Source organism: Phocoena phocoena, chromosome 5 (assembly GCF_963924675.1).
Source record: "Phocoena phocoena chromosome 5, mPhoPho1.1, whole genome shotgun sequence".
In the NCBI taxonomy this organism is placed as follows: Eukaryota; Metazoa; Chordata; class Mammalia; order Artiodactyla; family Phocoenidae; genus Phocoena; species Phocoena phocoena.
The window spans coordinates 34,704,375-34,726,604 of record NC_089223.1 but is presented as its reverse complement, the minus strand read 5'-3'; the positions used below and the strand labels follow the sequence as shown (position 1 = coordinate 34,726,604).

The 22,230-nt window shown below is 34.0% G+C and overlaps 1 protein-coding gene across 1 annotated transcript in view; it reads left to right on the top strand.

Moving 5' to 3' along the window:
- Positions 1 to 22,230, top strand: part of TLL1 (tolloid like 1) — a 268,602-nt gene that overhangs the window by 137,868 nt on the left and 108,504 nt on the right. The window contains exon 9 of the mRNA XM_065877313.1: positions 6,974 to 7,089. Coding sequence (XP_065733385.1) covers positions 6,974 to 7,089 — 116 coding nt within the window. The remainder of the gene's footprint in view (positions 1 to 6,973; positions 7,090 to 22,230) is intronic.

The window sequence follows — 22,230 nt, the reverse complement described above, 5'->3', positions numbered from 1 at the left end:
TGGTGCATCTTCTTCTCTTCATAAATGATTCATTTGTTCTCTTGTTCTCTCTCTTTTGGGGGACCTTCTTTTTCTTGTAACTCTCATTTTCTAAATGTATTCTTCTCTACTTGGATCTAATTTTAGGATTACTTTCCTTTTTAATTTCTAAACTCCTGAAGCTGAACTCTTCTTCTAATACAGTCTCTTGTCTTTATTTGCATTTTCTCTTGATATAGTTTTTCTGTGGTCCCATGAACTTTTGGCTTATAACTACTTCATACTTCTGTCAACTGTCAAACATAATATTCTCTCAGTAAATCTTCTTTAATTAAATGTCAAGTAACATAATAAAACTAGGAAAAAATAAAGTAAATTAATATCTAAAAATAAAGGAGCTTCTGAGGATTAGAATGTTCATTATTATATAAAAGTGTATGTGTATTCACACATGAACCCACATACAAATCTATGTTTACAAATTTTAAAGTGTTGTTAAACATACAGTATATCCACGTCTATGGATGCACATCTGTGTGGTTGTAGGGATGGAAGACCAGTTTCAGTGTTCATGGAATTCGAATACTGGAAACTTTCTAAGCACTCATACATTAAATTTATTTTTTAATTAATATGAGGTTATTTTTAGTTACCTAAAATATTAATCTCTTTAATTCCTTATATAATGCTCTGAGATTCCAGCCAGAATACTCTTGATATATGTGCTTATGTACAATTCTTGGCTAAAATATATTGCCAACATGCAAAAAGAATTTAGCTATTTTCCCACTTATTCATGGACCCATTTATTCTTCTCCCATAAAACATTCCTTAGTTCAGTTGATGGTACCACACATAGATCTTCCCAAACCACAACCTGGAGGGCATCCTTACTTACTTCCTCCTTTTGCCTCACTTCCCACAACTAGTCAGTCCTGCTGCCTTCTTGGTATCGATCTCACGTACTTGAAGTGAATCCCCTATCCTAAGGATCCTCATCTTTTGTCTGGATTGCTTCAATTCTTCCTAAATAAGCTCTTCCCTCCATTCTTACATCTCTTTAGTTCTCTGGCCACACTGCTGTTCAAGTGACTTTTCAATATGTAAATTTTATTCTGCTTATTTTAGGATAAAGGCTGATTTCCTTCTCAATGTCTCCTTCAAGACTTTCCCCTGTCTCTTCTCCCAGGCTCTTCTCTAGGTATTTCCCTTACAACCTAGTTTCTCACCTCTACTTCATTCAGCCCCTGACACTACAGTAAGCTTGCCTTTTGCTTCTTCCTCCAGCCAGAAAACTCTTAACTGCCTCCTGGCTAAATCCTAATTCATATTCAGAATTTGGCTCCTATGTAACCTCCTACTTAAAAACCCGCTGGTCTCCCAGGAATCCCATGTTGCTAAATACTTTATTTGATTCTGGCCTTATGTCTTACTCCTATAATCATCAATTTACTTGTCATTTCCCACATTAGAGTATAATTAGAGTATAATCTTTAGGATTGGAGTTAGGCTTTTTCCTCAGGGTATTCTGAATCAGATATGTTAGGTGCTCAATAAGTAGTTGTTGTATGAATGAAATAGTTGCTTTAATATGGGAAAAGTACTGCACCAGATATTATGGCCACAGAGAAGGAAGCACAGATTATACACACAAATAGCCAATTATCTGTGGGATTATACAGACAATATTACTTGTTGAGGAAGTAAATCTCATCAGTAAAGGATGCTAAAGCAGTTCTGAGAGGGGTGCCTAAACTGAGCTGCACCCTGGAATGAGGAAGGTTTCTTGGAGTTGGTATTTGTGCTTCATCTTCAAAGATGATTCAAACTTGGCTAGGGAGTTACTATTGAAATAGATTTTAAAATATTTCAGTAATTAATCTCACCATTATGGCTCAGATGACTTGGGATTTCTTTTAACATTCCTTATCTTAAAATACTTTTAAATCTAAATTTTATGTATTACATATAAAAGTTTAAGGGAGGGCTTCCCTGCTGGCGTAGTGGTTGAGAGTCTGCCTGCCGATGCAGGGGACACGGGTTCGTGCCCTGGTCCAGGAATATCTCACATGCCGCGGAGCGGCTGGGCCCGTGAGCCATGGCCGCTGAGCCTGCACGTCCGGAGCCTGTGCTCTGCAACAGGAGAGGCCACGACAGTGAGAGGCCTGCGTACCGCAAAAAAAGAAAAAAAGTTTAAGGGAGCCATGGATGTATGAAAAAGTTAATTAGGTAGTGCTAAGTTGATTAGATATAGTTTTATTTCTTCCCCTCCTCCAGAGTTTATCAAGATTTTGGGGGAAGAGATTTATGTAATACATTATTGTCTGTTTTATTTAGAGTTAGTAACATTATAAATGTGTTCTTATAAAAAAATGGAAAAAGGATTCTCAATCTTTGATATATGGTGGATGTTGCAGACATTTGCTTGGGAAAATATCTGTAGATGTAAATACAATCAGCAGTATATTTAACCATATTGTTAATAATACAAGAATTTGTAATAATTTCTCAGCCACACACAATCAAAGTAGCATTTATACAATACAAACATAATTTTCTATCTTGGAAGAGGTAAGTTACACTAGAATCATGTGATGCAAAAGTGAGATGGATCATAGAATAAAGAACTTTTTATTATTAACTATTTTTTAACTTTGGTGAAACACACATAACATTAGACCTGTCCTATTAACAAATTTCTAATTGCACAATACAGTACTGTTAACTATATACACATTGCTTTACAGCAGATCTCTAGAACTTTTCCAGCTTGCATGACTGAAACTGAAACTCTATACCTATTGAACAGCATCTCCCTGTTCCTGTCCTCCCAACTCTGGCAACCACCATTTTACTTTCCACCTCTTTGAGTCTAACTACTTTAGAAACCTGCAGTATTTGTCCTTCTGTGTGTGACTGGCTTATTGCACTTAGAGTAGTGTCCTCAGGGTTTATCCATGTTGTTAGCACATGACAGATTTCTTTCTGTTTTAAGGCTGAATAATATTCCATTGTATGTATATACCACATTTTCTTTATTCATTCATCCAGTGATGGACATTTAGTTTGTTTCTATCTCTCGGCTACTCTGAATAATGCTTCAATGAATATGTGAGTGTATGTATTTCTTCAAGATTCTGTTTTCAGTTCTTTTGCATCAATATCCAGAAGTAGAATTGCTGGATAATTTGGTAGTTCTATTTATAATAGCTGAGGAAACTCATACTGTTTTCCACAGTGACTGCAGCATTTTAATTTCCTACCAGCAGTTAAAGTGGTTCCAATTTCTCCACATCCTCACCAGCACTTGTTATTTCCTGTTTTTTGATAATGGCCATCTTAACAGGTGTGAGGTGATATCTCATTGTGGTTTTGATTTACATTCCCCTAATGATTAGAGATGTTGAGCGTTTTTTTCATGTATCTATTGGTCATTTGTATGTCTTCTTTGAACAGGCTATTCAAGTCCTTTGCCCATTTTAAAATTTGGTTATTTGGGGTCTGTTGTTCTTTGTTTGTTTTTTTGCTATTGAGTTGTAAGAGTTCCTTATATATTTTGGACAGTAACCCCTTATAAGATGCATGATTTACATATGTTTTCTTCCATTCCGAAGATTGCTTTTCACTCTATTGATTGTTTCCTTCACTGCACAGAAGCTTTTTAGTTTGATGTAGTCTCCCTTGTCTATTTTTGCTTTTAAAGCCTGTACTTTTAGTGCCAATATCTGAGCAATCATTGCCAAGATCACAGTTATGGAACTTTTCACATATGTTTTTTCTTCTAAGAATTTTACAATTTTGGGTCTTCCTTTTAACTCTTTAAGCCACTTTGAGTTGATTTTTGTGTATAACGAAAGAAAAGGGTCCAATTTCATTCTTTTGTATGTGTATATCTAATTTCCCCAACACCATTTATGCAAGAGGCTATCCTTTCCTCGTTGTATAGTCTTGGCACCCTTGCTGAAGATCCCATTTTACTGTTTCGGTGTGGGTTTATTTTTGGCTCTTTATTCTGTCCCATTGGTCTATAAGTCTCTCTTATGCCAGTACCATATTCTTAATTACTGTAGATTTGTAATATGTTTTGAAGTCAAGAAGTGTGAGGCTTCCAGCTTTCTTCTTTTTTCTCAAGGTTGTTTTGGCTATTTAGGGTTTGTGGTTCTATATGAATTTTAAGACACTTTTCTTCATTTCTGCAAAAAATGCCACTGGGAATTTGATAGGGAGTGCACTTAATCTGTAGATTGCTTTGGGTAGTAAGGATAACATTTTAACAATATTAAGTCTTCCAATCCATGAACACATTTCTTTGTCTCCTTAAATTTCTTTCAGCAATGTTTTGTAGTTTTCACCTTACATATCTTTTGACTTATTGGTTAAGCTTATTCCTAAATATTTTATTCTTTTTGGTGTTCTTATAAATGGGGTTGTTTTCTTAATTTCCTTTTCATATTGTTTGTTGTTAGTTTATGCAACTGATTTTGTGAGTTGATTTTGTATTCTGTAATTTTGTTGAGTATTTTTTATTACCTCTAACAGTATTTTTTTTTTTGTCTGTGGAATCTTTATAATTTTGTACATATAAGATCATGACATCTGCCTAGAGAGATAGAAGTTTAACTTCTGAATTATGTTTCATTTTAGAGTAATTTTGATTAGGAGAGTGATAATAATTTGCCTTTGTATATTTCTTTATGCCTTTTTTCTCTTAAATAAGACTGCATTTTGTAGCTCAAAGATATATTCTAACAATTAAGCACACAGTCTTCCTACCTGTGTCAGAGGTATCTAAGGGTTAAAAAGAGAACTTTGGGCATCACAATACTTGACTCCTACAGAACAACTTTATGAAGTACATATTAATAAGATAGCCACTTTACAGAAGAGAAAACTGAAGTTTAAGCTTTTGAGACTTGCTTGTATGACATAATTAACAAGGGGTAATGCCATGACTCAACTTCTCTTTTCTCATCCACATAGCTTTCTGAGTAAATGGACAGACTATGTATTTAACTTAGTAGTACCATCTTTCCCTTGCTAATTTTCCTTTAGTCCTTTTAATATTAAAGTTTTTTTATATATCTTCGCATGAATCAACAAATGGCCAGGAAAATTGATGAAATTTTCTGAAATAGTGATTATGTAGCCTGGGACAGCCACACTTATTGAGGAAAATGCACAAATGATTATCACAACTTGACAATATTGTTTGTACTTCTTGAATTATAAGCAGGTGCTATATAATAGATTTACTTAATTTTTGAATTATACTCTGTTTTTTTACATTTTAGAGAGTTTTTTTATTTTTTTTATCAGAACCATAGTGTTTGTTTACATTTATGAGTCAAATATATTTAATTTTTTAAATTCCACTTTGGGAAATCCAGTACCAGCATTCTATGTGGCTTAGTAGAGTTTTCAATTATTTCAAAATTTATTTCTAAACTACTGTAAATTGCAGCTTTTTTTCTTTGAAACACACTCAATTCCCAAATGACTATTTAGCATCTAAATTGATCCTAGATAGAAGCACATTGTTTGCATTAATAAATCTTAACAAATTTTCCTTTTTCTAAGGGTTCTTGTAATGTCACATTTACCAGTATCCTTAAATGATTCTTGGAAAGGGCAGATTATATATTTTTTACCTTGAGCATTTTTGTTTCATTCTGAAGTTGCTTTTATCTGCCTATTCATCAGAATAAACACTGCTTGCTCTTACTTTAAATTTATTTTGTTGTGCAAACATAATATCTGTGTTTCTAAATAAACACTTATATCTTATCAGACTGTTTTTACAGCTCTATTTTATGTTTTCAAAGCCATCATCTTTGTTTCTTCATTTAAATCAAGATATGCAGAACCATTTATAATTTATTGATTTGATGACACAAGAGTTCACTTGCTGGGAGCTATGGTTCCATAATATGGGAGTATATCAGTTTTTATTTCAGTCTCCTTCAGAGGGAAGGAGCTGTTCTTTCTAATTGTTGAGTGAAGGTTATAAACATGTTTATATAAATCTTTATATAAACTGGCTGCAGTATAGGAATTATTCTTGAATTAAGGATACTTAAAGCAGCCTAGGTTCATGTGGCTTATACCATGTCTTGCAAAAACAGCAAGAAAATCTATTATAGAATACTTCTAACTACAAACCTTGGCTGAAACGTTAATTGTGCTCTGTTCTTGCCTTTGTTGAAATGGCCTATAGATATCAATCACACAGATCTTGAGGCTGTGTAGCTGATTATTATTTGCTATTTCAGATGACTGGTAATCACTTCCAAGAAATTAGAAAGGCTTAGTAAGAGGAAAATATAATTGCTTTTCCAGTAATTTCTACTTATGACTGACAGAAAACAGAGAATAAATAAATGTCTACATCTTATTTGAAAATTTGTGTCTTCCGTGATGTTTTTATCTTTCAATTTTTTTCCAGTTTATTTTGAAAAAAAATTTTCATTGTGCTTGACATTTTGGCACCTCTTATTGATTATTTATTCATTATTATTTAAGAGTTCTTTTTTCAACCTTGATATGGTATTCATTATTGAAATTAACCTCACTCTATACCAAATATACTAATGGAATGTTTCGTATGGTCCCAGAGCCACATCAACTAGGTATCCACTGGCCTGAAGCTAAATATGGGTGACGTATAAGTTGGCTACTGGCTTCTTGAGAATGAATGAGAAAGGTTTCCATGAGGAAGAACTTTGTGGTTCTTCAGGTTATTTATCTCATTATCTTGTTATATGGTTAGCTATAGTAATCCGATTAAGTATACTGAAATTCTAGTAAGAAAGAATTAAGTAAGAAAGAGAAATTACTTAGAAAGGAAAATTGTTTTATAAAATACAAATATATATTCTTGTCTAACACCAAAAGACTGGAGATTTTATTTACGAGGCCAATGTCTTTCATAAAAATTAGAGAAAAATCTTATCTTTTTCATCTTTTAAAAAAAATCAAACATTTTTTTTTCTTTCAGCATGTGGAGAAACCCTACAAGAATCCAATGGCAACCTTTCCTCTCCAGGATTTCCAAATGGCTACCCATCTTATACACACTGCATCTGGAGAGTTTCTGTGACTGCAGGAGAGAAGGTAGTTTATCCCATCAAGAGTTCTCCTTTAATCTCAGATGCAAAGGTTCATTTTCTTTCAAATATAATTCACTTTGTTTTTTATTCTTGTTTGATTAATAAAATAGCTCAGAAATTTTATAATGGAAATTACTCTAACTCCAGGAATTTTTTGAAAGATGTAATTTTAAAAGAAATGATAAATGGTCTAAAAGTGTTGACATAATACAAATTATGTACTCAGACACACTGAAATTAAGTTAAAAGTCAGTATCATATGGATAACTAGAAAAATCCCACACATTTTAAAATTGAGAAATATACATCAAATATCCAATTCATTCAAGAAGATATTGTGATTAAAATTAGAAATTATTTTCAATTATAACAAAAATACTGAGAATACCAAACCTGTAAGATTCACCTAAAGCAGTACTTAGAAGGAAATTCACAGACCTAAATGCTGATATTAGGAAATAAGAAATACACAAAACTAATGAGATTGACATCCACATAAAGAGACTAGGAAAAGAGCAATAAAATAAATGAAAAAGTACATAAAGGAGGAAGTAATAAATAAAAGATAAAGAAAATATCATGGTATTGTACAAAGTATGGACAAAGTTGGTACTTGAAACAATTTAGAAAAATAGAGAAATGGGTGAAAAGAGATCAAGAGAAAAACAGAGAAAGCACAATTAACTAATATTTAGAATAAAATGATTATTATAACCATAGATACTTTAGGAACCAAAAGAACATTTTGAACATTATGCCAATAACTTTAAAAATGTAAATGAAATGGGCAAATTACTACAAAATATTACTTACTAAGTTCTTATTTGAGAAGAAATAAAAAGCTTGAATGCTCCTATAACCACTAAAGAAATCAAATTACTATTTAATTGAATTATTAGTCAAAATTTTTTCAACAATGAAATCCAGGTTCAGATGGCTTCATCAGTGAGTTCTATCCAACAATCAAATAAGAATTAAGTGTAATCTAATATAAAGTCTTCCAGAGAATAAAATAAAAGATACACTCTCCTATTTAAATGGCTAGCAAAACATTGATAGCCATCCTGATGACAAGAACAGTGTAAGAAAGGAAAAATTTAACCCAGACTCACACTTGAATATGTATGTAAAATCCTCCCCACATTACCAAACCAAATGCAAATATATATGCCTCTGTATGTATGTATGTATCTATCTATCAATCTGTAAATATATAAATAATATATACATATTTCAAGGGCAGATATATGCATGGATATGTGTATATAAGTATGATATATTATGTATATATGTTTGTGTGTATATGTATGTGTACATATATACAAGCACCATTAGACGAGTATCTCAGTTAAATCAAGAAAAAAAATCTATTAATGATTTAACAGCAACAAAGCCTGAGCAAACTAGGAATAGAAGAGTATTAATCTTATAAAGGGAAGCAACAAAAATTAGTGCAAATACCATTATCATTAGGGTAATTCTGAAAGTATTTCCTTTGAGATAGGTAAAAAACTAAGTATGTCCACCAGTCCTCTTCTTTTTTTAACATTTTGGTGGAAATAGTAGCATGTTAAGGCAAGAAAATGAAATTACACCTGTAAGGATTAAAAAGGAAGACATAAAATTCCTTTTATCGTATTGTTTGTTTGGTTATAGAATTTAAAATTATTAAGAAGTGAAATGAATAAATCTATTAATTTCTGGATTCTGTCTGGAATGCTAACCTTAAAAGTCTTCCCAGACCAAGCTTGTAATAATATCAATTTTTGTTTTTTACTAGTTATTAAATGATTTTTATCCTTCGTCTTTGACTAATTCATATGGAATGACTCATACACACTTTGAGTTTTGGTGGAAAAGCAAATGCAGTTAAGAAAGTTTCAACTCCCTGATAATTGAGTGTTGTTACAAGTATCATGGGTATGGAGTTGTCCAGGATGTTGCAATACTCACAATGAAAACTAAATGAAACTCTTTTGTAGCATAAACAGATTTTATACATAAAAAGTTACAACTGACTTGTAATACATGAATGCATACATAATTCTTTATATAGTTATTTTTAAGCATTGTGAGTCTACGTTGTAATATAGTTATAGGTGTTGATCAATTTCTGTTTAGATCCTTTGAATAAGCCCCTGAAAACATATTATGAAAATCATTATAAAGGTACTGAAGAGCAAGATATAAAAGATGATAAAGCTTCAGAGAAAGTTTAAAACTGTACATGATATTTTTTTTCAGTTTTTCTTAAACATTTTTATTGGAGTCTAGTTGATTTACAATGTTGTGTTAGTTTCAGGTGTATAGCAAAGTGAATCAGTTTTACATATACATATATCCACTCTTTTTTAGCTTCTTTTCCCATATAGGCCATTACAGAGTATTGAGTAGAGTTCCCTGTGCTATAGAGTAGGCCCTTATTAGTTATCTATTTTATATATAGTAATGTGTGTATGTCAATCCCAATCTCCCACTTTATCCCTTCCCCCACCTTACCCCCTGGTAACCATAAGTTTGTTTTCTACATCTGTAACTCTGTTTATGTTTTGTAGATAAGTTCATTTGTACCATTTTTTAAGATTCTACATATGTTATATCATATGACATTTGTCTTTCTCTGACTTATTTCACTTAATATGACAATCTCTAGATCCATCCATGTTGCTGCGATATACATGAGTTTTTAAAATAAAGCATTGTAGAATATGGAAAGTTTTGGCACAAGATTAATCAAATTAAATCAGTTTGTAAGAGCAAAATAATACCTGGAAAAAAAGTTTCTCCTATCTAATTGCAGTATCTGTACCATCAGCATTCAAAGTTTACTCAGTTTTCTTGTATGTAGGATTACTAATAAAATGGTATTTTCCAAAATGTTGCAAATAGGAAGAAATAAACAAATCTATCATTTTTTCTCCTATATTTTTAATATTGTGCATAATGATGAGTAAATAAATTTATTGTTATAAGTGGCCAATGAACAATATTAACTGTTTTTTATTCTTATATTTTTATTATTTTCTTTCAATATTTAAGTTCATTCTGCTCTTCTTTTTTATTTTATTGAAGTATTGTTGATTTACAGTTTTATATCAGTTTCAGGTGTACAGCATAGTGATTCAGTATTTTTATAGATTATACTCCGTTAAAATTATTACAAGATAATGGCTATAGTTATCTGTGCTGTACAATATATCCTTTTTGCTTACTTATTTTATACATAGTAGTTTTTATCTTTTATTCCCATGCCCCTGATTTGTCCCTCCTCCTTTCCCTCTCCCTTCTGATAACTACAAGTTTTTTTTTCTATATCTGTGAGTCTGTTTCTGTTTTGTATATACATTCATTTGTATTATATTTTAGAATCCACATATAAGTGATTTCATACAGTATCTGTCTTTCTCCATCTGACTTTGTTTCACTAAGCGTAATATTGTCTGGATCCATCCGTGTTGCTGCAAATGGCAGAATTTCATTCTTTTTATGGCTAATACTGCTATGTACATAGGAATATATATATATATATATATATATATATATATATATATATATATATATATGTCGCACATCTTCTATATCCATTCATCTGTAGATTGACACTTGGGTGCTTCCATATCTTGGCTATTGTAAATAGAGCTGCTGTGAACGTTGGGGTGCATGTATCCTTTTGAATTAGTGCTTTCATTTTTTCCAGATATATACCCAGGGATCAAATTGCTGGATCATATGATAGTTCAATTTTTAGTTTTTTGAGGAACCTCCATACTGTTTTCCAGAGTGGCTGCACCAATTTACTTTCCCACCAATAGTGTAGGAGGGTTCTCTTTTCTCCACATCCTCTCCAACATTTGCTATTTGTAGACGTTTTGATTATAGCCATTCTGACAGGTGTAAGGTGATATCCCCTTGTGGGTTTGATTTTCATTTCTCTAATAATTAGCCATATTGAGCATCTCTTCATGTGCCTGTTGGCCATCTGTATGTCTCTTTTGGAAAAATGTCTGTCAGAAGCTTCTTTCTGGTTTTTGATTGGATTGCCTTTTTTTGTATTGAGTTGTATGAGCTGTTTATGTATTTTGGATATTAACCCCTTGTCGATCATATCATTTGCCAACACTTTCTTTCATTCAGTAAGTTGTCTTTTTGTTTTGTTGATGGTTTCCTTTCCTGTGCAAAAGCTTTTAAGTTTAATTAGGTCCCATTTGTTTACTTTTGCTCTTATTTCTTTTGCCTTAGGAGACAGATCAAACAAATATTGTTACTATTTATGTCAAAGAGTGCTCTGCCTATGTTCTCTTCTAGGATTTTTATGGTTTCAGGTCTTTCATTTAGGTCTTTAATACATTTTGAGTTTATTTTTGTATAAGGTATGAGGAAATGTTCTAATTTCATTCTTGTAAATGTAGCTGTCCCATTTTCTTAGCACCATTTATTGAAAATGCTGTCTTTTCTCCATTGTATATTCTTGCTTCCTTTGTCTCAGATTAACTGACTATAAGTGTGTGGGTTTATTTCCAAGCCATCCATTCTGTTCCATTGTTCTATATATCTGTTATTGTGCCAATACCATACTATAGTTTTGTGTCTAGCCTGAAGTCTGGAAGTGTGATATATTCAATTTTGCTGTTTTTTCTCATGATTGCTTTGGCACTTTGGTGTCTTCTGTGGTTCTATATGATCTTAGGATTATTTGTTCTAGTTCTCTGAAAAATACCATGGATATTTGATAGAGATTGCATTAAATCTAGAGATTTAATGGGTCTTTTTTACTTATTTGGTCGAGTTTAACTCACTAATTTCAACCATCTTTTCTTTTATCATACAAACATTTAAAGCTATAAATATTCCTTTAAAAACTACTTTATTGGAATTTCACCAGCTTGACACATAGTATTTTTGTTATTTTTCAGTTTTAATTATCTTCTTCATCTTTTATCATTTCTTCTGTCCACATACTTTTCAGGAATATATTTTTTTTATTTGCAAACATATGTTATTTTTCCAATCTTTCTTTTCTTATTAATTTCTCCTAATCACTTTTTGGAGAAAGACTGTAGTCTGTATGATATCACACTTTGAAATAGCTTGAGGTTGGTGGTATGAACTTGGAATTGACCAATATTCTTTTTAAAAAATGTATTTGCTTGAAAATGTCTTTTGTCCAACAGTTGGCTGCAAAGTTTTTTATATTCATGTTAATCTTCTTAATTGTGCTTTTTATATATTCTCTATTTTATTGATTCTGCTTCATCTATCAAATAGTAGAAAAGTTATGTTTATATATAATAATACTAAAATATTATTTGGTAGATTTATTAAATGCTCTTTACAGTTTTAAAATATTTTTACACATTATTATATAATGTATACATATAGTTTTAGAATATTACATCTTCCTGATAAACATTTATCATTATATATGAAATCTCTTTATCTCTAGTCATCATTTAGGTTAAAACTATTTTTTTCCTGATATTAATAAATCTACACTTTCTTTTGACTAATATTTCTGTCTGGTATATCTTTATCTTACTTTGCACATTTAGGCATTCAAGATATACGTCTCAAGTGTGTTGCTTTTAGACAAAGAACAGTTTTCTTTTATTTTTTTAATGAATCCATGATGGTAAGTTTTGTCTTTAACTAGAGTGCTTATTGCAGTTACATCTATTATGGTTACTGATGTATTATTGCTCCTTATTTTCATTCTCTGTGTCCCACTTGGTTTATTTTGTTCTATATTTTGCCTTCTTATGTATTGAATTATGGTTTGAATTTCCACATTTCATTTTTTATCCCTCTACTGGTGTGGAAATATTAAATGTGTATTCTATTATTTGGTATCTTCTTCTACCAGCCTACACTTTTTTTTTTAACATCTTTATTGTAGTATAACTGCTTTACAATGGTGTGTTAGTTTCTGCATTATAACAAATTGAATCAGCTATACATACACATATATCCCCCATATTTACTCCCTCTTGCATCTCCCTCCAACCCTCCACATCCCAACCCTCTAGGTGGTCACAAAGCACCAAGCTGATCTTCCTGTGCTACACGGCTGCTTCCCAATAGCTATCTATTTTACATTCAGTAGTGTATATAGGTCCATGCCACACGCTCACTTTGTCCCAGCTTATGCATCCCCATCGCCGTGTCCTCAAGTCCATTCTCTAAGTCTTCTTCTTTATTCCTGTCCTGCCTCTAGGTTTTCCCATCAATTTCTTTTTCTTTTTTTAAAATTCCATAAATATGTGTTAGCATATGGTTTTTGTTTTTCTCTTTCTGACTTACTTAAATTTGTATGACAGTCTAGAGGTCCATCCACCTCACTATAAATAACTCAGTTTTTTCCTTTTATGGCTGAGTAATATTCCATTGTATATATTTGCCACATCTTCTTTATCTATTCATCTGTTGATGGACACTTAGGTTGCTTCCTGTCCTGCCTATTGTAAATAGAGCTGCAATGAACATTTTGGTATATAACTCTTTTTGAATTATGGTTTTCTCAGGGTATATGCCCAGTAGTGGGATTGCTGGGTCGTATGGTAGTTCTATTATTATTTTTTATGGAATGTCCATACTGTTCTCCATAGGGGCTGTATCAGTGTACATTCCCACCAACAGTGCAAGAGAGTCCATTTTTCCCCACACCCTCTCCACCACTTATTGTTTGTAGATTTTTTGATGATGGCCGGTGTGAGATGATATCTCATTGTAGTTTTGATTTGCATTTATCTAATGATTAACGATGTTGAGCATTCTTTCATGTGTCTGTTGGCAATCTGTATATCTTCTTTGGAGAAATGTCTATTTAGATCTTCTACCCATTTTTGGATTGGGTTGTTTGTTTTTTTAATGTTGAGCTGCTTGTAAATTTTGGAGATTAATCCTTTGTCATTTGTTCATTTGCAAATATTTTCTCCCATTCTGAAGGTTTTCTTTTTGGCATGTTTATGGTTTCCTTTCCTGTGTAAAAGCTTTGAAGTTTCATTAGGTCTCATTCATTTATTTTTCTTTTATTTCCATTTCTCTAGGAGGTGGGTCAAAAAGAATCTTGCTGTGATTTATGTTATAGAGTGTTCTGCCTATTTTTTCCTCTAAGAATTTGATGGGGCCTGGCCTTACATTTAGGTCTTTAATCCATTTTTAGTATATCTTTGTGTATGGTGTTAAGGAGTGTTCTAATTTCATTCTTTTACATGTACCCGTCAAAGTTTTCCCAGCACCACTTATTGAAGAAGCTCTCTTTTCTCCACTGTATATTCTTGCCTCCTTTATCAAAGATAAGGTGACCATATGTGCGTGGGTTTATCTCTGGGATTTCTATCCAGTTCCATTGGTCTATATTTCTATTTCTGTACAAGTACCATACTGTCTTGATTACTGTAACTTTGTAGTATAGTCTCTTAAGTCAGGGAGCCTGATTCATCCAGCTCCACTTTTCTTTCTCAAGATTGCTTTGGTTATTCGGGGTCTTTTGTGTTTCCATACAAATTGTGAAGTTTGTTGTTCTAGTTCTGTGAAAAATGCCAGTGGTAGTTTCATAGGGATTGCATTGAATCTGTAGATTGCTTTGGGTAGTAGAGTCATTTTCACAATGTTGATTCTTCCAATCCAAGGGTATGGTATATCTCTCCATCTATTTGTATCATCTTTAATTTCTTTCATCAATGTCTTATAATTTTCTGCATACAGGTCTTTTGTCTCCTTAGGTAGGTTTATTCCTAGATATTTTATTCTTCTTCTTATAAGGCTAAATGGGAGTGTTTTCTTAAATTCACTTTCAGATTTTTCATCATTAGTGTATAGGAATGCAAGAGATTTCTGTGCACTAATTTTGTGTCCTGCTAATCTACCAAATTCATTGATTAGCTCTAGTAATTTTCTGGTAGCATCCTTAGGATTCTCTATGTATAGTACCATGTCATCTGCAAACAATGACAGCTTTACTTCTTCTTTTCCAAATTGGATTCTTTTATTTCTTTTTCTTCTCTAATTGCTGTGGGTAACTTCCAAAACTATGTTGAATAATAGTGGTGAGAGTGGGCAACCTTGTCTTATTCCTGATCTTAGTGGAAGTGCTTTCAGTTTTTCACCATTGAGGACGATGTTGGCTGTGGGTTTGTCATATATGACCTTTATTATGTTGAGGAAAGTTCCCTCTATGTCTACTTTCTGGAGGGTTTTTATCAAAAATGGGTGTTGAATTTTCTCAAAAGCTTTCTCTGCATCTATTGAGATGATCATATGGTTTTTCTCCTTCAGTTTGTTAATATGGTGTATCATGTTGCTTGACTTGCATATATTGAAGCGTCCTTTCATTCCAGGGATAAACACCACTTGATCATAGTGTATGATCCTTATAATGTGCTGTTGGATTCTGTTTGCTAGTATTTTGTTGAGGATTTTTGCATCTATGTTCATCAGTGATATTGGCCTGTAGTTTTCTTTCTTTGTGACATCTTTGTCTGGTTTTGGTATCAGAGTGATGATGGCCTTGTAGAATGAGTTTTGCAGTGTTTTGGAAGAGTTTGAGAAGGATAGGTGTTAGCTCTTCTCTAAATGTTTGATAGAATTCGCCTGTGAAGCAATCTGGTCCTGGGCTTTTGTTTGTTGGAAGTTTTTAAATCACAGCTTCAATTTCAGTGCTTGTGATTGGTCTGTTCATATTTTATTTCTTCCTGGTTCAGTCTCAGAAGGTTGTGGATTTCCAAGAATTTGTCCAGTTCTTCCAAGTTGTCTATTTTATAGGCATACAGTTGCTTGTAGTAATCTCTCATGATCCTTTGTATTTCTGCAGTGTCAGTTGTTACTTCTCCTTTTTCATTTCTAATTCTATTGACTTGAGTCTTCTCCCTTTTTTTCTTCATAAGTCTGGCTAATGGTTTATCAATATTGTTTCTCTTCTCAAAGAACGAGCTTTTAGTTATATTGATGTTTGCTATCATTTCCTTCATTTCTTTTTCACTTGTTTCTCATCTGATCTTTGTGATTTCTTTCCTTCTGCTAATTTTTGGGTTCTTTTGTTCTTCTTTCTCTAATTGCCTTAGGTGTAGGGTTAGGTTGTTTTCTGAGATGTTTCTTGTTTCTTAAGGTAGGATTCTTTTGCTATAAACTTCCCTCTTAGAACTGCTTTTGCTGCATCCCATAGGTTTTGGGTCATCATGTTTTCATTGGCATTTGTTTCTAGGTATTTTTTGATTTCCTCTTTGATTTCTTCAGTGACCTCTTGTTTATTAATAGTGTACTGTTTAGCCCTCATGTGTTTTTATTTCTTACAGGTTTTTTTCCTGTAATTGATATCTAGTTTCATAGTGCTGTGGTCAGAAAAGATACTTGATATGATTTCAATTTTCTTAAATTTACCAAGGCTTGATTTGTGACCCAAGATATGATCTATCCTGGAGAATGTCCATGAGCACTTGAGAAGAATGTGTATCCTGTTGTTTTGGGTTGGAATCTCCTTTAACTATCCATTAAGTCCATTTTGTTTAATATATCATTTAAAGCTTGTGTTTCCTTCTTTATATTCATTTTGGATGATGTGTCCATTGGTGAAAGTGAGGTGTTAAAGTCCCCTACTATGATTGTGTTACTGTTGATTTCCCCTTTTATGGCTGTTAGTATTTGCCTTATGTATTGAGGTGCTCCTATATTGGGTGCATAAATATTTACAATTGTTATATCTTCTTGGATCAATCCCTTGATCATTATGTAGTGTACTTCTTTGTCTCCTGTAATAGTCTTTATTTCAATGTCTTTTTTTGTCTGATATGAGAATTGCTACTCCAGCTTTCTTTTGATTTCCATTTGCATGGAATATCATTTTCCATCCCCACATTTTCAGTCTGTATGCGTCCCTAGCTCTGAAGTAGTTATCTTGTAGACAGCATATATACACGTCTTGATTTTGTATCCATTCAGCCAGTCTATGCCTTTTGGTTGGAGCATTTAATCCATTTACATTTAAGGTAATTATCGATATGTATGTTCCTATTACCATTTTCTTAACTGCTTTGGGTTTATTATTGTAGGTCCTTTCCATCTCTTGTGTTTCCTGCGTAGAGATGTTCCTTTAGTATTTGCTTTAAGGCTGGTTTGGTGGTGCTGAATTCTCTTAGCTTTTGCTTGTCTGTAAAGCATTTAATTTCTCCATCAAATCTAAATGAGATTCTTACTGGGTAGAGTAATCTTGGTTGCAGTTTCTTCTCCTTCATCTCTTTAAATATGTCCTACCACTCCCTTCTGGCTTGCAAAGTTTCTGCTAAAAGATCAGCTGTTAACCTTATGGGGATTCCCTTATGTGTTGTTTTTCCCTTGCTGCTTTTAATATGTGTCCTTTGTATTTAATTTTTGATAGTTTGATTAATATGTGTCTTGGTGTGTTTCTCCTTCGATTTATACTGTATGGGAATCTCTGTGCTTTCTGGACTTGATTAACTATTTCCTTTCTCATATGAAGGAATTTTCCAACTCTAATTTCTTCAACTATTTTTTCATTCCTTCTTTTTCTCTTCTACTTCTGGGAACCCTATATTTCGAATGTGGGTGTGTTTACTGTTGTCCCAGAGGTCTCTGAGACTGTCCTCAATTCTTTTAATTCTTTTTTCTTTATTCTGCTCTGCAGTAGTTATTTCCACTATTTTATCTTCCAGGTTACTTATCCATTCCTCTGCCTCTGTTATTCTGCTATTGATCCCTTCGAGAGAATATTTAATTTCATTTATTGTGTTGTTCATCACTGTTTGTTTGCTGTTTAGTTCTTCTAGGTCCTTCTTATATGTTTCCTGTATTTTGTCCATTCTCTTTCCAAGATTTTGGATCATCTTTACTATCATTATTCTGAATGCTTTTTCTGGTAGATTGCCTATTTCCTCTTCATTTGTTAGGTCTAGTGGGTTTTTGCCTTCCTCCTTCATCTGTGTGTTTCTCTGCCTTCTCATTTTCCTTAACTTACTGTTTTTGGGGTCTCCTTTTCGCAGGTTGCCGGTTCATAGTTTCCGTTGTTTTTTGTGTCTGTGCCCAGTGGCTATGGTTGCTTCAGTGGGTTGTGTAGGCTTCCTGGTGGAGGAGACTAGTGCCTGTGTTCTGGTGGATGAAGCTGGATCTTGTCTTTCTGGTGGGAAGATCCACGTCTGGTGGTGTGTTTTGTGGTGTCTGTGGCCTTATTATGATTTTAAGCAGCCTCTCTGCTAATGGCTGGTGTTGTGTTCCTGTCTTGGTAGTTGTTTGGCATAGTGTGTCCTGCACTGTAGCTTGCTGGTCGTTGAGTTGACCTGGGTCTTGGCATTGAGATGAAGGTCCCTGGGAGATTTTTGCCATTTGATATTACTTAGAGCTGGGAGGTCTCTTGTGGACCAATGTCCTGAACTTGGCTCTCCCACCTCACTGGCACAGCCCTGACATCTGGCTGGACCTCCAAGAGTTTGTCGTCCACACAGCTCAGAATAAAAGAGAGAAAGAAAGAAACAAACAAACAAACAAACAAAGAAGGAAAGAAGGAAGGTAGGAAGGAAGGAAGAAAGAAAGAAAGAAGATAAAATAAAATAAAATTACTAAAATAAAAAACGATTGTTAACAAAATAATTTTTAAGTAATTAAAAAAAAATGAACAGAGAGAACCTTAGGACAAATGGTAAAAGCAAAGCTATACAGACAAAATCATAGACAGAAGCATACACATATACACTCACAAAAAGAGACAAAGTCAAAAATATATATACATATTCTTGCTCGCAAAGTCTACTTCCTCAATTTGGGGTGATTTGTTGTCTATTCAGGTATTCCACAGATGCAGTGTACATCAACTTGATTCTGGAGATTTAATCCACTGCTCCTGAGGTGGCTGGGAGAAATTTCCCTTTCTCTTCTTTGTTCACACAGCTCCAGGAGTTCAGCTTTGGATCTGGACCTGCCTCTGCGAGTAGGTCGCATAAGGGCGTCTGTTCTTAGCTCAGACAAGACAGGACCCCTCACCAGGATGGGTACGGATGCGGGGTGAGGCTGTGGCGGCAGAGGCCAGTGTGACGTTGCACCAACCTCAGGCATGCAGTTTGTCCTCCCGGGGAAGTTGTCCCTGGATCCCAGGACCCTGGCAGTAGCGGCTGCACAGGCTCCCCGGAAGGGGGATGTGGAGAGTGACCTGTGCTCACACACAGGCTTCTTGGTGGTGGCAGCAGCAGCCTTACTGTCTCATACCCATCTCTGTGGTCTGCGCTGATAGCTGCGGCTTGTGCCCGTCTCTGGACCTCCTTTAAGCAGTGCCAGTAGTCCCCTCTCCTCGCGCACCAGGGAACAAAGAGGCAAGAAAAAGTCTCTTGCCTCTTTGACAGCTGCAGACTTTTTCCCAGACTCCCCCCCGGTAGCTATGGTGAACTAGCGCCCTTCAGGCTGTGTTCACACAGCCGACCCCAGTCCTCTCAATGGAATCCAACCTCCGAAGCCCGAACATCAGCTCCCAGTACCCGCCTGCCCCAGTGGGTGAGCAGACAAACCTCTCGGGCTGGTGAGTGCTGGTCGGCAATGATCCTCTATGTGGGAATCTCTCTGCTTTGCCCTCCGCACCCCTGTTGCTGTGCTCTCCTCCTTGGCTCTGAAGCTTCCCCCCTCTGCTACCCGCCTTCTCCGCCCACGATGGGGCTTCCTAGTGTGTGGAAACCTTTCCTCCTTCACAGCTCCCTCCCACTGGTGCAGGCCCTATCCCTATTCTTTTGTCTCTGCTTTTTCTTTTGCCCTACCCAGGTACGTGGGGAGTTTCTTTCTTTTTGGGAGGTCTGAGGTCTTCTGCCAGCGTTCAGTAGGTGCTTTGTAGGAGTTGTTCCACATATAGATGTATTTCTGATGTAATTTTGGGGAGGAAGGTGATCTCCGTGTCTTACTCTTCCATCATCTTGAAGCTCCAGCCTACTCTTTTAATGGAGTCATATATAATTAGTATCTTTATCCTCCTCCCAAACCATAAAAGATGCTAAAAAAGGATTATGATTCATATTGTAACACGCTATTGTTTTGATTAGTTTTCAAGCTTGTTTTCTTCCTGAAGCAAATGAGATGTTATTATTGTTTTTTGCACTTAACATTGATCTATATGCAGATATTTACCTAACATTTTTATTGTGATAAAAAAACATGCAACATAAAATTGCTGTCTTAACCATTTTTTCAAATATTGATTGACTGATTGATTGATTGATTTAGGTTGCCCTGTGTCTTCGTTGCAGCACACGGGATCTTAGTTGCGGCATGAAGACTCTTAGTTGCGGTATGCAGACATCTTAGTTATGGCATGCAGAATCTTTAGTTGTGGCATGCATGTGGATCTAGTTCCCCAACCAGGGATTGAACCTGGGCCCCCTGCATTGGGAGTGCAGTCTTACCCAGTGGACCACTAGGGAAGTCCTTTAACCATTCTTAAATATACAATTTAATAGTGTTAAATACATTCACACTTTAAGAAACGGATCTCCAGAACTTTTTAATCTTGTAAAACTGAACCTCTATATCTATTAAATAACTCTCATTTTTCCCCTCCCCTCAGATCTGGCAAGCACTATTTACTTTCTGTTTCTTATTAATTTGACTGCTTTAGATACCTCATATAAGTGAAGTCACACAGCATTTGTCCTTTTGTAACTGAATTATTTTACTTTGCATAATGGCCTCAAGGCTCATTCATGTTGTAGCATGCATAACTTCTCGGGAATTGCTGGATCATATTGCAGTTCTATTTTTAATTTTTTGAGGACCCTTCATACTGTCTTCCATAGTGGCTGCACTATTCAGAATCTCTCCAACACCACACATGGGGTCCAATTTCTCCACATCTTCACCAACGTGTGTTATCTTCAAATATTTTGATGCTCACCATTCTAATGGGTGTGAGATGATCAATCCTTAAGGTTTTGACTTGCATTTCTCTCATGATTAGTAATGTTCAGCATTTTTTCATATGATTATTGGTCATTTTTACATCATCCTCAGTGAAACGTCTTTTCAAGCCTTTTGCCCATTTTTTAAATTGGATTATTTACTTTTTTCTTGTTGTTTTGTAGGGGTCCTTTATATATTCTGGATACTTACCCCTGATGAGATACATGACTTGCAAATTTTATGTCCTTTACTGTAGATGCCTTTTGACAATGTTGATCATTTCCTTTGCTTCACAAAAGCTTTTTAGTTGATGGAGTACAAGTTGTCTAATTTTTGGTTTTGTTTCCTTTGCTTTTGGAGCCATAAGAAGGAATCATTGCCAGATCCAGTATAATGAAGATTTTCCCCTATGTTTTCTCCTCAGAGGTTTAGAGTTTTATGTATAGGTCTTTAATCCATTGTTGAGTTAATTTTTGTATATGGCTTGAGATAAGAATCTAAATTCATTCTCTTCCACATAGAGATCCATTTTTCTCAACAACATTTGTTGAAGATTTACCAAATATTTTTATGCAGTATTCTTTCTCCCATCTCAGACTTCCTTCAAAGTTCATTTTGTCCTGCTTATAGTTTATATTTTAGATTTGGTCTTAGCTTAGCTGGTTTTGGTGGTATTTTTCCTATTTGAAATGTGGATTTTAAAAAGTTAAAGTATAGTTGATTTATTATATTATATTAGTCTCACATGTACAGCATGGTGACTCAATATTTTTATATATTATACTCCATTTAAAGATTTTTACTTGAATTCACGAAAGTATAGTTTCATTAGATATAATTAGCTATATATTCAACTTATTAAAAATCAAAATTTGCATAAATACTTTAAAAAGTATTTCTTAATGTAGAATCCTGGAAATTCAAGTTATCAAAACTGATTTATTGAGCATGAAAAATGTATTAAGTTAATAACCATATAAAATAAGTTGGCAAGTTATTTAGAGTGGTACTGATTGCTGATGATTTCTCAAAGAAGTTTTTTCAAATTGTACAATTCTGGATACTTTCCATATAATAAAATATATTTCAAGTATATTGTAAAATAATGTGTAGCCTCTTCATTTATTTTATAAAACTAGTAAAATTCTGATAGGCACATTCCATACAACACATAAGAAAAAATTATGAAGTGCTTCACATACAAATATAAACACATAGTTATATAAATATAATCAAATCAAATCAATCTCTATAATTTATAAAATTA